We start from the raw sequence: 12,630 nt of genomic DNA on the forward strand, positions 1-12,630 counted from the left end.
GACAGTGGCGGAGGTGATAGACAGAGGTTTCACAAGGCTGCAAAGGTGCCCTTCACGGCAAAAGCCAGGGGCGTGGAGACAGTGGCTCCCTCGCTCCCCGTCTCCCAATCTGTGCAGCCTGGCCAAGAACCTCAGAGCTTAGAGGGCGTCATTCCGGGTTCAAGCTACTCAGGTTTCCTGGGGAGAAAACAGGCTCCCGGAACTCAGCGCGTCCGGGACGCTCCCTGGACCTGAACCCCGTGATCCTTGGTGACACTCCCTGGACCAGAACCCCGTGATCCTTGGTGCCATAGATTCCAGAATGGCTTGGGGAAAGGGGACGGGGACTCGGGAAGTGAAGGCGCAGGGAGGCCTGGGGTCTTCTACCATTTTCAAGGCTGATCCACGTTTCACAAGTGCCTGTCTCCAGGAGCTGGAGGTAGGGGTGCATGGATGGGTGGATGCGGACGCTGCGCCCACGCAAGGGGATTTCCTTTGAAAGGGAGAGAAACTGGATTGGGAAACCCGTTTCCCTGAAACTGTTTCCCATCCTCCAGCTGTGGCCTTCCCGTTTTCTGGGGTGATGATGGTGGGGGAACTTCCGCAAGTCTCTCTATCCCTGGGGGGGGGATGCTTTCGGTTCTGCCGGGATTCCCACAGGTAGCGCGGGGGAGAACCGGGGAGGTCTTGGTGGCGACCCCAGCACCCACTGGGATCCCTCATCTCCCTTCTTCCCTTGGACGCAGCTGGCTCCTAGCCCGCCTCTCCGTGGCTTTTGGGGTCCTGGGGACGAGAGGAAGGGCTCTCCTTGGGGACACCTCTACCGGGGGAGGAGCGCCCCTAAACTCCCGGAGGGAATTAGACTCCTGGGAAGGTCCTGGGGGAAACCCTGAATGGTATGTAGCCAGGGGCACCTTTCCCGGCTGGCCGCGATTGGTCCTCGAAGACTCCCGCCCCTTTCCTGGGCGGGGCCACAGGCTGGGCCGGGGAGTTACTGGACGCGGCGCACGAGGACCGGTGCCCGCGGTCGGCGTCTGGCCTCGCCATGGTCCGGCTGCCTCTGCAGTGCGTGCTCTGGGGCTGCATCTGGACCTCCGTGAGTAGTCCGCGCCCCACCCGACGGGCTTCCGATTTTAGGGTGCGGAATGGGAGGGAAGGAGAAGCAAGACCTCGGGGAAGAGGCCCCCCCCCAGCTGACCTAGGGGCGGGGAGTGCGGACCCGAGGGAGTTGGGGAGCAGGAGGGAGTGTGGGAGCAGGAGGGGGTGGGGGAGCGGGCCAGGTACCCCGATCGGGGCTGAAGGTGAGGTGGGCAGCCCCTCGCCTAGCGGGGTGGGGCTCCGGGGTGGCCCGCCGAAGAAGGCGCCGATGGGGGCACTGCCGGCCAAACGCGCCTAGACTGCGTGGAAGGGTTGGGGCGGAGGGAGCCCCGGCTTTCATCCGATCCAAGGGCTGGGTCGGGCTCGCCTCCGAGGCCGGCCACGGGAACTGGAAGGGATCCAGAGGGCGGGAGAGGAGGCCGGACAAGGGAAGGGGCGGGTTTCCTGTCCCTTCCCTGCCTTTTCCCACTGTGGACAGAGGCCAGCCCTAGTGGTTATCACTTCCTTGCCAGTTGGGGCTGCTTTCTTCCAGGGCATCTGGCGGAAACAAGGGTTGGTGCAGAGGACCAGGTACCTTTGGAGGAGGCAAGGTGTTTTTACACGCCCCCTTATCCTGGAGAGACAACCCAGAAGGATCTATGTATGCCTCTACCTCTTGAATCTGAGATGACCTAGGGGACCCCTGGGGGAGATAAACAGTTCCTGGGACCCAAGAAAGGGTTAGAGGACCAGCAGGGGATTCTCCAGGCACCAGAAGGGCTAGACCCAACCAAGCATATCTCCGGGATTTTCAGAAGCTCACACTTGATTCACTTTTGGTTTAAAATGTGTTTTTGTAGTTCCTCATTCTGGAGCCTGGGAATTCCCCGAGTACCTGGCCCTCTCATCCCAGCCCCCCTGGCAGCCCCCTACTTTCAGGGACTCTTAGATTCTGCAGTGAGGTCTGGACAGGAATGACCCAGCAGCAGGGGAAGACGTTGTGAGGGGGAAGCCGCTTTGGTCCCAGGGTTTCATTTTCAATCTAAACAATGGCTCTTAGGGAGCAGGGAGGTCAGGAGGGTAGAACTGGAGAGGGTGGACAGTGGAGAGGAAGCGCAGGGGTGGTCAAGGCTTCTCAAGAGCAGTAAGCTCCCTGACCCTTCATTTGGCCTCCAGGTAGGGGCTGGACAATAGCAGGGGCTATTCATCAAGGTCTTCCTGTGTATGGAGCTCCGAGGAAGATGCTAAGTGTATTCTCCACCTGACTTTTCTCAACTCCCCATTATACAAATCGTGCAAACTGAAGTTCTGAAAGGGGAATTGTCTTGCCAAAAGTCTCATAGGTACATACCGGTAGAACCTGCATATGAATTTTTGTTTGAAGATGGCATCAAGGAATTTCATTGCTCAGGGAGCATGGTAGGAAGGTCTGTGTTCACTGGTGGGGGCTTCTGCTTGGGAGTGGTAGCCTTTTCCATTTCCTTCCCAATTTTGGATAAGACACATATTTTTGTAAGTAGTTTTCTCAGCAACCCAGGTTGAGTGACAGCTGCTGATCAAATGGGTCCTGGACAGACAGTTAGCCAGGGTACTGGGCATCCAAGCAGATACTCATCTATATATGGTGAGTAAAACTGCCGTTTAATGAGCACCTACTATGGGCTAGGCACAACGCTATGTACACGTGTTCTTTCTCATCTTCTCAGCCCAACCTGCACAGCAGGTGTCATTACTCCCTTCTTGAAAGCCAGGAAAGGGAGGCTAAGAGAACCAAAATAACTAGTATGTATTATAAAATCCACAGCCTAAAGCTATCTGATTCTCAAACGTATCCTCTTTTCCCTGGCTGTTCCCAAAGTGTGGGATGGTTTTAGGGAGCACATGGATATAGAACTAAATATAGACTCTTTATAGTTCTTTTAAAAATCCTTCTTTTTTTTTTCCCCAAGGAAGAAGTCTCTGAAGCTAAAATATAGTAATGCCTCTCAGAGGCTTACTAATCCTTCTTAACTAAAACCAAGAGCAATCCTAGGGAAGAGGGCCTTTAGCTAGTAAAGCAACCACCTGGGGTTTAATAGCATTGTTTTATTTCTGTCAAATTTATTTTTAGGGTTTCCTTTTATTTATGAGAAGTGATACTGGTTCTCTGACGGCAATGACATGAGGTTTGCATTCAAAAGAACTGTATTTAAATTAGTAAGAAGCAATGAGTATCATGGGTGGTGCATGGTAGTGCAGGTAAAACACAGCCGGTGGAGAGAAGGTATATTGCAACCTGTGGGTTCTGCCCCTGTGGGACCCTGGGCGCAAGTGACCCAGTCTCTCTGGTGATCTACTTCACCATCTGTAAAATGAAAGAATCAGGTTCTATCCTTCCAGCTTCACAATCCTAGCGTCTTGTGAGGGAGGGGTGAGGTGAGCAAAATGCAGAGTTGGGGGGAGAAACCCTGCAGGTCTTGGAGGTGGGAAGAATGCGAGGAGGCTCTGAAGCCCACCCAGGACTGGGGTCCTCTGAAGCCAGCCAACCTCAGGACTCCCAGGGAGGTATGGGAGTCCTCCCACCTGTTGAGTCTGGGAGGAGGAAAGACTCAGGAGTCAAGCAGGTCTGTTCATTTCAGAGAATACTGAGTTTCCAGAGCTGTTGCTTTGTAAAAGGCCAGAATGATTCTCTGGGTACTTTGAAACTCAGATCAGTTGACCGTTTAGTTAAAGACAAACACCCGGTTCTATGCAGGCTTCCTTTTCTGTTTTGGATTTCCATATCAGGGTTAGCTTCTGTCTGGGCTGATTTTCAACCCTCCTGCCAAGGAGGTGACAGCAGAAACTTGAAGATGATTTTGTTTTTAGGTCTACCCCGAGCCACCCACTGAATGCAGAGAAAACCAGTACCTCCTAAACAATCAGTGCTGTAATAAGTGCCGACCAGGTGAGACGCCACCCTCAGTCCGACTGTGGGATGCCTCTTGGTTTCGTGGCAGATGCAGAGCCCAGGTACTAACACTAAACTGGCCTCTGAAGCAACCGTTGCCCTTCCCGGCCCTGCCGTCGGAATGTCCTGGTTGCCTCTCTGCCTGGTAAACCTCGGCCGACTCCAACCTGGGGGTCCTCTCTCTTCCATCTCTCCACCAGAAGGGTCACCTTTAAGCCCCCACCTGCAAGCCCAGCCCGATCCTGTTGAGATCAGGGCCCCGTGGACCGGTGCTGACCCATTGCCCGCTGTCTTCCAGGAGAGAAGCTGGTGAACGACTGCGCCCAGCTCACCGACACCCAGTGCCTGCCTTGCAGTAAGGGCGAGTTCTCCGACACCTGGAACAGAGACAGACGCTGTCACGAGCACAGATACTGCGACCCCAGTGCGTGGGCTCGGGGGAAGGGACACGTGGGAACCCGGCGGGTGTTTCTGACCAGGCAGCCACTTGGGTTCTAGTAGCCAGGGCCTGTTCTGATTGGTTGGAGTCGGGGTGGTCCTGGGTGGTCAGGGCAGGCTGCGCTGGGAAGAGGGTCTAAGAACACTGAGCCGGCAGCGTGAGGAGTGGGGCTCCCACCTGGCGCGGCAGGTTCCCACCTCCCTGCCCACTGTGCTCAGATCTCGGGCTCCGGGTGGAGAGAGAGGGCAGCACAGAAACAGACACCCTCTGCGCCTGTGAGGAAGGCCGGCACTGCACCAGTGGCGCCTGCGAGAGCTGTGCCCTACACTCCTTGTGTGGCCCTGGGCTTGGGGTCAAGCAGCTTGGTAAGTGGTCTGTGAGGGACGGCTCTGGAGGTAGGGGAGAGGGCGGGGGCCCGATCGCAGGAGGTGGGCAGTGCACCCAGCTCTAGAGGCGGAGGAAAGGGAGACTTCAACTAGGTGGGTTTCCGCTGGAGTGAGCAGGGCCTTCTGCCACCTGCCTCCTGCCGTGGGTGGGTGCCGGGGAGGCAGCAGGGCCTCCGGGCTGCACTGTCAGCGGCAGCCCTCTGCTGGCACCCCTGAGAGCCAGACAGGTGGCCCGCGGTGATGTTTCATGTCCCCTCCCACCTGCTCTCAGGTACGGGGACTTCTGACACCATCTGTGAACCCTGCCCAGTCGGCTTCTTCTCCAATGTGTCATCTGCTTTTGAAAAGTGTCACCCCTGGACCAGGTATTAAGGACTCACACCCAGGGGAGCCCAGGCCCTGCCTCCATCTCTCCAGCCGCCGTCCTTCTGTCCCAGCTCCCCACCTCTGCCCCGGCGCGACCCCACGGCCTGCCCAGGGGCTTCCAGGGTTTTCTTGTCTGCTGTGAGTGACAAACACCCTTGGCCTCTTCATCTCCTTGAAGCGCCCTTCTTGGGGAGTGGGGAACCCCCTTCGGTGCTCCCTTCTGCCCCCTCCTTTTCCTGCTCCTTCCGCGCTCTCCCTGCCGTGTTCTGGGCTCTCTGACCACTCGGCCACCTTTCCTGGGCCATCTCTTGGGATCCTCAACTCCCATCTCCCTCGGATGGTCGCCAAGCAATGTCCCCTCTTTGGATCTATCCCCTGGGTCCCAGACCGTCCTGCTGTTCGCTCCTCGGCAGTGACCCACCGGCTTCTCCAACTCTGTCCAGATGGCCCCGCGGCCGGCTCCCCTCCCCTGGAGGAAAGGGCCCGCTGCGACTCCCTCCTTACCTCCAGCTCCAAATTTGGCCCCCAGGTCCTGTCCCTCTGGCCCGGGTCTCCCTGCTCTGTCCTGAGCCATCACTTTAGTTTGGGCCTCGTCGCTGTCATCTGCTGATACCTTCGCCTCCACTGGTCCCCCGCTCGTGTCTTCTTTTCCGCCGCTTCTCTCTCTCTTTTATTCATTTTTGATTTATTTACTTATTTTTCAGGGCTGGGGACTGAACTTGGCCCCACATGCTGGGCAGTGCTCCACCACTGAGCCCTGTCCCCCCCTGGGTCCCCCACCTCTTGCTAAAGTGGGCTCCCAGTTCCTCTGGGTCATGCTGTTCCCCACCTCAGGGTTCTTGGTGGCTCTCCTCCCTCCGACAGGAAACGCAGACTCTTCCGCACCACATTTACGTGGCCTTTCCTGACCTCATGTCCCCGCCAGGCTGCATCATGCCGTCTGCAGTCCCCCCGAGGCCACGATTTATTCTGTTGGCTTAGACTCTTCTGCCTGGAATACACTTAAACACACGCCCCATTAATTTTTTACATCTAATTTTAAAAAACGGTAACACGGGCTCATGGGACTGACAGTACCAAGGGGCCCATGGTGATGATCCTCCCTCCGGCCTCCCAGTTCTCCCTAGAGGCAGCCTCTGTTTCTTGAGGGTCCTTCCAGAGATCCTGTGCATGAACAAATAAATAAGCACACACACTCTCTCCTTTTCTTTATTTTTGTTTGTGGGGCTGGGGATGGAACCCAGGGCCTCGCACACGCTGGGCAGGTGCCCTACCACTGAGCCACACCCCAGCCCCCCCTTTTATTTTCTGTGGCCTACCACATACGCTCTGCTTCCTGCCTGCCGTTCCCGGTGGACTGCAACTCCTTAAATGTAGAGACGGGGCCTTTCCCAGCCCCAGCCCCCAACCCCTGGGCCTGGCCTGTGCTGCTGTGGGGCAGGCGCTCCTTGGTCTTTCCTGGTAAGTCCTGCTGCTGCCCTGGAGCTCCTGCGCAGGTCGAGTGATGCACGGGCTCCAATCCACCTGCAGCTCACCCCTCCGAGCCTTGTCCTCCCCTGAGAAATGGAATGATCTTCCTCTGACAAAGCCTGAGAGGAAGACATTCAGGAGTGTGTGTAGACGCTGCAGCACTCCTCCCGCACGACCAGAGGATGCGCTCTGTCCTGAGCTGCTCTCTCTCTTCTGCCTTCAGCGGGTTTTCCTTTGCAATGTCCTTTCCTGTCCACCGGTCCCCTCTCCTGCTGGGACTCCCTGGGACCAGGTCTCATCTCATGTCGAGGCTCTCGCCCTGCCTCCTGGCTGGCCACTCTTCTGCCGACCCCCCTCCGAGCCTCTGGTCAGCTGCTGCTAACTCAGTAGGTTATGTGGTTGGATGCTGGTGACTCTCCCAGCTGCATCCAGTCAGACCCTCATGCCTGGCTGTCAGCTCTGTCTTCCTGTGGCTCCCCAGCACCACCCCATGTGCCAGCTGCCTGGTCTCCCCCCTCAGCCCTGTCTGCTTGGCTGGAATGCACGGTGGCTCCAGACTTCCCATCCTCAGGCCCTCTCAGATCTCCTCCTACAGGGAAGCCTTTCTTAAACCACAGCGTCTCAGCCAGGCGCAGATTTGCTCCCTGTGGGACCTGGGCCGTGTCTGGACACCTTTCTGTCACCACTGGGGAGGGGAAGCTACTCGTATCCAGTGGGTAGAACCCAAGGATGCTGCTAAACGTCTTACCATGCTCAGGACCACCCCCCCGCCCCCCGACACGGGATTATCCAGCCAGGAGGTCACTGGTGCCAAGGCTGAGAACCCACCCTTAAACTCAGCTCAGCATCTCTCCCCTGCAGCCATCGTGGATGCCGCATCTGGGTACCCAGAGGCTGGCGCTCATTATTGACTCCACTGTCCATTACTCCTTCAAGACATGCGGGCGTCTTCCCTTTGCCCCTGTGTGGTGCAAAAGAACAGTCTGCGTCCTTCCCAGGACAAGCCGGATGGGCTGTTGAGGGGAGTGTGAGCTCTGTGAGCCTGCCCTTGACTGCTCTCCGCTGGGGTTGGATACTGATGGCTGGGAGACTTACCATCTCTCTCTCTCTCTCTCTCTGTGCGTCTGCGTGCCCATATGTGTGTGCACATGTGTCTGCACAGCTGTGAGACCAAAGACCTGGTGGAGCGCCAGCCAGGGACCAACGTGACTGATGCTATCTGTGGTGAGTCCTGGAGTGGGCCCTGGCAGCTGTGGGGACTGAAGGGGCGGCCAAGGCCCGAGACACCAGCGGGGAGGAAGTGGGGGACAAAGGGAGAGGAGGAGGCAGTTTGGGGGTGTGGTATCCCAGCTCTGCCCTTTATTGTGGGAGCCTGGGCAAGCTGCTTCCCCTCTCTGAGCCTCAGTTTCTTCATCTGTAAAATGGGACAAGTGCGCCTTTCTCAGTAGGCCGGTGCAGGTGCCTGGCCTGGGTTGTTGCACTATGGAGGTGCTCCATGATGCGATTCTGCCACCCCTTACTTCAGGTCCTAGAACACAGTGATATTGTCCCCTGTTGGCCTCAGTTTTGATTTTAGAATGAGAAGGTTAGCTTACAGCACAGATCACCAATTCAGATAACTACAGGGACTGGGCAGGTCATGTTAGTGAGGGTCGGAGGTCAGGGGTGAGAAAAACACACCGTCTTTGCTTTTTCTCGAACTCGACTTCCTCTTGGCAGGGCTGGGAGTAGAATGAGGTGATGTGGCACTTGGCCTGAGCCAAGTGTTCAAGGGAATGCCATCAATGTCGTAACCAAGATAAAGCGTTTTGATGCAATATATTTTTTTTTTAGTTTTTTTTAGTTGTTGATGGACCTTTATTTAATTTTTTAAATTTATATGTGGTGGGCTGGGGATGTGGCTCAAGCAGTAGCGCACTCGCCTGGCATGCGTGCAGCCCGGGTTCGATCCTCAGCACCACATACCAACAAAGATGTTGTGTCCGCCGAGAACTAAAAAATAAATATTAAAAATTATCTCTCTCTCTCCCTCTCTCTCTCTTTCTCTCTCTCTCCTCTCTCACTCTCTCTTTTAAAAAATAATAATTTATATGTGGTGCTGAGAATTGAACCCAGGGCCTTATGTGTGAGGCAAGCGCTCTACTGCTGAGCTCCAACCCCTTGATGCAATATTATAAAAATCAAAATGAATGCAAAAAATCTGTGATAAATAAAATAGCAAAATTTTAAATAAAGGCAGGATCTGACCCTGCATTTGCAAGACCCTGCCTTCCTCACATTACCCTACGCTGGGCCCTGGTTCCAATAAAGCTTTATTTAAAAAACGGGTGGCTGAACCGTGGGCCGTCGTTTGCTCTCTTGGTGTCCACTGCTGACTTGAAAATCGTGGCATCAGGCCACAACTTATCTTGATCCCCGAGTCGGCCGGGGTACCTGTAAATTTTGTCTGAAGTGTCTGATTCCTTCTCTGTGTCAGAGCTCCTGCCTCTTGGTCTTTCATTTGCCGCTTAAAATAGAGGCTGAGGAACAAGAAACACTTGACTTCCCTCTTGCCTTTTCTATAAGAAGAACAACGGTCTAGACACGAATGACGCTGGATCTCGGCGATGGGCAGCGGGTAGGGTGACAGGAAGCTGGAGAGCCCGCTGCTGTTCAGTTCCAGCTGATGCTGTCAGATGGGGACACTGGCTCACGGGGCCCTGATCTCCCCATTTTGTAGGAGGCCAGATATCCAGGCTTTTAACATGGAATGTCCTCAGTAAAGAATGTTGTCCAATATCTCAAAGCGTTGAGACAATGTGCTCATCACCCTAAAGACACCTGCCAGCCACGTTTCCTCAAGGGTCCCGTGTTTGAGAGCTCCGATGTCACGAGCTCAGACAGTGGAGGGTTTGGGTGCAGCCTGGGCCTGGGGGCAGGGGAGCTGTGCGGGGAGCCTGCTGAAGTCTGGTTGCTCTAGGTTTCCAGAGTCGGACGAGAGCCCTGGTGGTGATCCCCATCGTCGGGATCCTCCTGCTGGCCATCTTCCTGGTGTCGCTGTACATCCGTGAGTCCCCAGGTGGGTGGAGGGGCCGAGGGAGGAGGAGGTGTCGCGTCCCTGGTGGCTTGATCTGGCCTCCTGGCTCACACCCTTCTCTCTCCTCTAGGGAAAGTTCTCAAGAAGCCGAAGGAGAAGGTAGGTCACCCCGGGACAGAATTTTGGCAAGAAAGATTTTGTTGCCTTTGGGGCAGGAAAACGGACTCGGGGTCTGTCACTGCGGTCAGTGGGGGGCAGAAGAGGCTCCCCAACCCCTGCCACATTCCAGCCTTGCTTCCTCTGTCCACTTACTCAGTCCCAGCCTGTCACCTCCAGAGCTCACCTCCTCATGGAGCCTGGCACCACTGGCCAAGTCCTGCACTCCTGGCCGGGCGCTCACCCCAGGGGAACGGGCCTTGGGATCTTGGAGCTGGGCCCAGTGTGGTAGCTCCTGGAATCCACTGGCTCTTGCTCTGGAAGCTTCTTGGTACCCTCAGTGTGGCCACCAGGGGGCAGGAGACACCCAAGGAATCAGCCCTGACCCCTGGGAAAGGGGAAGGGGCTTGGGGAGGGCCTCTGCTTCCTGGGGACAGGCTGCGGGGTGACCTCACACCTTCCTTCCCAGGCCGTCCATCTTCCTAAGGCTCAGGGGCAAGATCCTGTGGAGATTATTTTTCTGGATGATGTTGCTCCATCTCCTGCGGCTCCAGTGCAGGAGACCTTACATGGCTGCCAGCCGGTCACCCAGGAGGACGGCAAGGAGAGCCGCGTGGCCGTGCAGGAGAGGCAGTGAGGCTGCGCCTGCTTGGGACGCGGCTGCACGGGTCCAGGACACCTGGCCGAGAGCCGGGAGCTGCTGCCAGTGGTGACAGCGTGGGCCGACCAGGCACAGCCCCCTCGGCCTCCACCTCTGCACTCAGAGGAGCCCACGGCGCCCTCAGGGACTCCCGCTGCACACCTGGGCTCCTCCAGTTGCACAACTTGCTTTGCTTTTGGAGATGGAGGGAAAACTCTGGGGGCCCAAGGGGAGACCGTGACACCCACCAAGCCTCCAGCCCAGCGGAGCAGCCTGGCACCCAGAGACGTGTCGTGTGGCTTCCACGCGCCCAGGAGGCTTATACACGTGTGTCCGTTGCAGCTTTTTTTTTTTGTATGTGGTTGTGAATGACTGGAGACCACTTCCCTGTCCATCAGCAGGGACTGGTAAATAAAATGGTACTGAATTTATACAACAGGGTCTCCAAAACCCGGTCCAATGAAAAGACAAAAGAGGTTGTGGGAGGATAAACACGAAGACCTTTTCAGTGGACACACCTGGAACAACAGGATACGCAACAGAGTGCAGTCATGCAGACACTGCACCTACTGTGTGTGCAACAGACAGCCTCAAGATCCAGGAGGAGACTGGGAGTCAGATACAGTATGCATCATATCTGTAGGTAGAACCAGGGTTCTGGAAGGACACCCAGAAACCCAAACTCACAGACCTGGTCATGTTTGTGCTGGGGAAGGTTTGGCTCTCCCCTGATGCTTCATTTTTTTTTTTTTTCCAAAAGGAGAATGAGTTCACATAATGCTTATGTAATTAAAAAACCCATCAAACACGTAAAAAGAAAAACGGGGGTGGACATGCCGGGTGACAGGAGCTGTTTAATTTGCTGCCAGGCTCACAGAATGAGGGCATTTTCAGAGGATAAGTAAGAATGTCCCCAGGCTGCTGCCCCTCCTGGGTAGGTTCTGAGTGTGCTTGCGTTTGGCATCCAAGTTTGCAAGATGTTCTTCCCATTTGATTCATGGTCCCAAACAAAACAACAAAACAGAAGCCTTTGGAGGCCAGGAGGGTCTGCCTCCCTCCTCTTTTAGAGATGGAAACAGAGGCCCAGAGAGGTGCAGTCATTTGCCTGTGGACACACAGGGAGCTCAGACCCCCCTCCCCTTGGTCCAGAGCTTCCCCCAGCTCTGCTTGCTCTCTGCAGCTACCTCTGTAGCTCCTTCCAGGGAGGTCCTGGGTCTCCTGTCACAGGAGCTGCTGTCTCTAGGTCAGATGGTGCCCCTTCCTCCCCAGCAGTATCTCAGGATAAAAATAAACCTTCCTGTTCTCTTTTCCTGCTGTGCCAACTGAGGGGGAGCCTAGCCAGGAGGAGCAGCAGATGGAATGGGAGCAGGGGGGAGGGGGGACGGCTGGGGACAAGAAGAGCGGAGCATAGAGCAGAGGGCTGGGCAGAGCCTGGCGGACTCCCAGTGGGGGTGAACCCGGGCCCCTCTTCCTTCCCCAGTAAGAAACGGCTTTGGATTGCGCCCATGTGTCCTGTTGGCTCACATGTTCTGATGAGGGTTGGGATGGAGAGGGCTTGTCCCCGTGGAGGCTCTGATGGCAGCTGGGAGCCAGGAGAGGGGCACCTGGCTTGGCAGTCTTCCTAGAAGAGCCTCAAGAGCCATTTGGAGGCACCAGGTGGAGGGGGAGTCTTGGTTTGGAAAGCAGAGCTCAGTGGTAGAGTGGGCGCAGCGGGGCTTGGGTCCTGATCTTCATCCCCCGCCCAGGGCCCAAATGCTAGTGGTCTCACTTCTGTGTGGTGGTGTGGCTGACAGAAACAGACTCCTGCCTGCCACCTATTTGCATGAGATCTTTCTGGGTTCCTTGTCTGGGAACTGGTGGTGACACTTGTAGCTGTTGGGGCCTGCTACGTCCTCTCCTAGGCCAGAGGTTCTCCACAGTACCAGAAGCACCTGTAAGGCTTGGGAAGCCAGGGATACAGATGGCACCTCCAGTGCTTCTCAGTAGGGACCGAGATGAGGGATTTGCGTTTCTGACAATTTCCCAGGGGTTAGTGCTGCCGTTGGTCCAGGCTCACACTTTGAGAGCCACTGCTCTGGGCCTTCACAATGCTGAATACGTAGCTGGGTTCCTATTGTCGGCACCTGGGACCCCTGGTCTTGAAGACGCGCTTGGTGTGACATAGGCCGGACA

General features: G+C 56.1%; 1 protein-coding gene across 4 annotated transcripts; it reads left to right on the forward strand.

Annotated features, from left to right (window-relative positions):
• The first annotated feature begins 379 nt into the window (after positions 1 to 379).
• On the forward strand, positions 380 to 11,766 carry CD40 (CD40 molecule). Of its 4 annotated transcripts, XM_081291328.1 has the most exons (9): positions 884 to 1,075; positions 3,904 to 3,982; positions 4,284 to 4,409; positions 4,643 to 4,789; positions 5,082 to 5,175; positions 7,809 to 7,870; positions 9,606 to 9,704; positions 9,793 to 9,821; positions 10,288 to 11,766. In XM_081291328.1, exons 1-9 carry the CDS (start codon positions 1,025 to 1,027, stop codon positions 10,453 to 10,455), a joined length of 855 nt encoding a protein of 284 aa, XP_081147454.1. In that variant the 5' UTR covers positions 884 to 1,024; the 3' UTR covers positions 10,456 to 11,766. The 4 variants fall into 4 exon arrangements, with proteins under 4 accessions (XP_081147453.1, XP_081147452.1, XP_081147451.1 ...); XM_081291326.1 differs by lacking the exon at positions 3,904 to 3,982 and having other exon boundaries at positions 388 to 1,075; positions 9,606 to 9,692; XM_081291325.1 differs by lacking the exon at positions 3,904 to 3,982 and having other exon boundaries at positions 389 to 1,075.
• Positions 11,767 to 12,630: the final 864 nt, after the last annotated feature.

The sequence above is a fragment of the Spermophilus citellus genome (genome assembly GCF_964194105.1).
Source record: "Spermophilus citellus genome assembly, chromosome: 4".
Classification (NCBI taxonomy): domain Eukaryota; kingdom Metazoa; phylum Chordata; class Mammalia; order Rodentia; family Sciuridae; genus Spermophilus; species Spermophilus citellus.

Excerpts from the sequence above, each read along its gene's own strand:
- CD40 (XM_081291325.1), top strand. The coding sequence starts at position 610 with ATGCTTTCGGTTCTGCCGGGATTCCCACAGGTAGCGCGGGGGAGAACC. Across the intron at positions 4,410-4,642 it reads GCACAGATACTGCGACCCCA|ATCTCGGGCTCCGGGTGGAG; the intron begins GTGCGTGGGCTC and ends CACTGTGCTCAG. Across the intron at positions 7,871-9,605 it reads CGTGACTGATGCTATCTGTG|GTTTCCAGAGTCGGACGAGA; the intron begins GTGAGTCCTGGA and ends TGGTTGCTCTAG.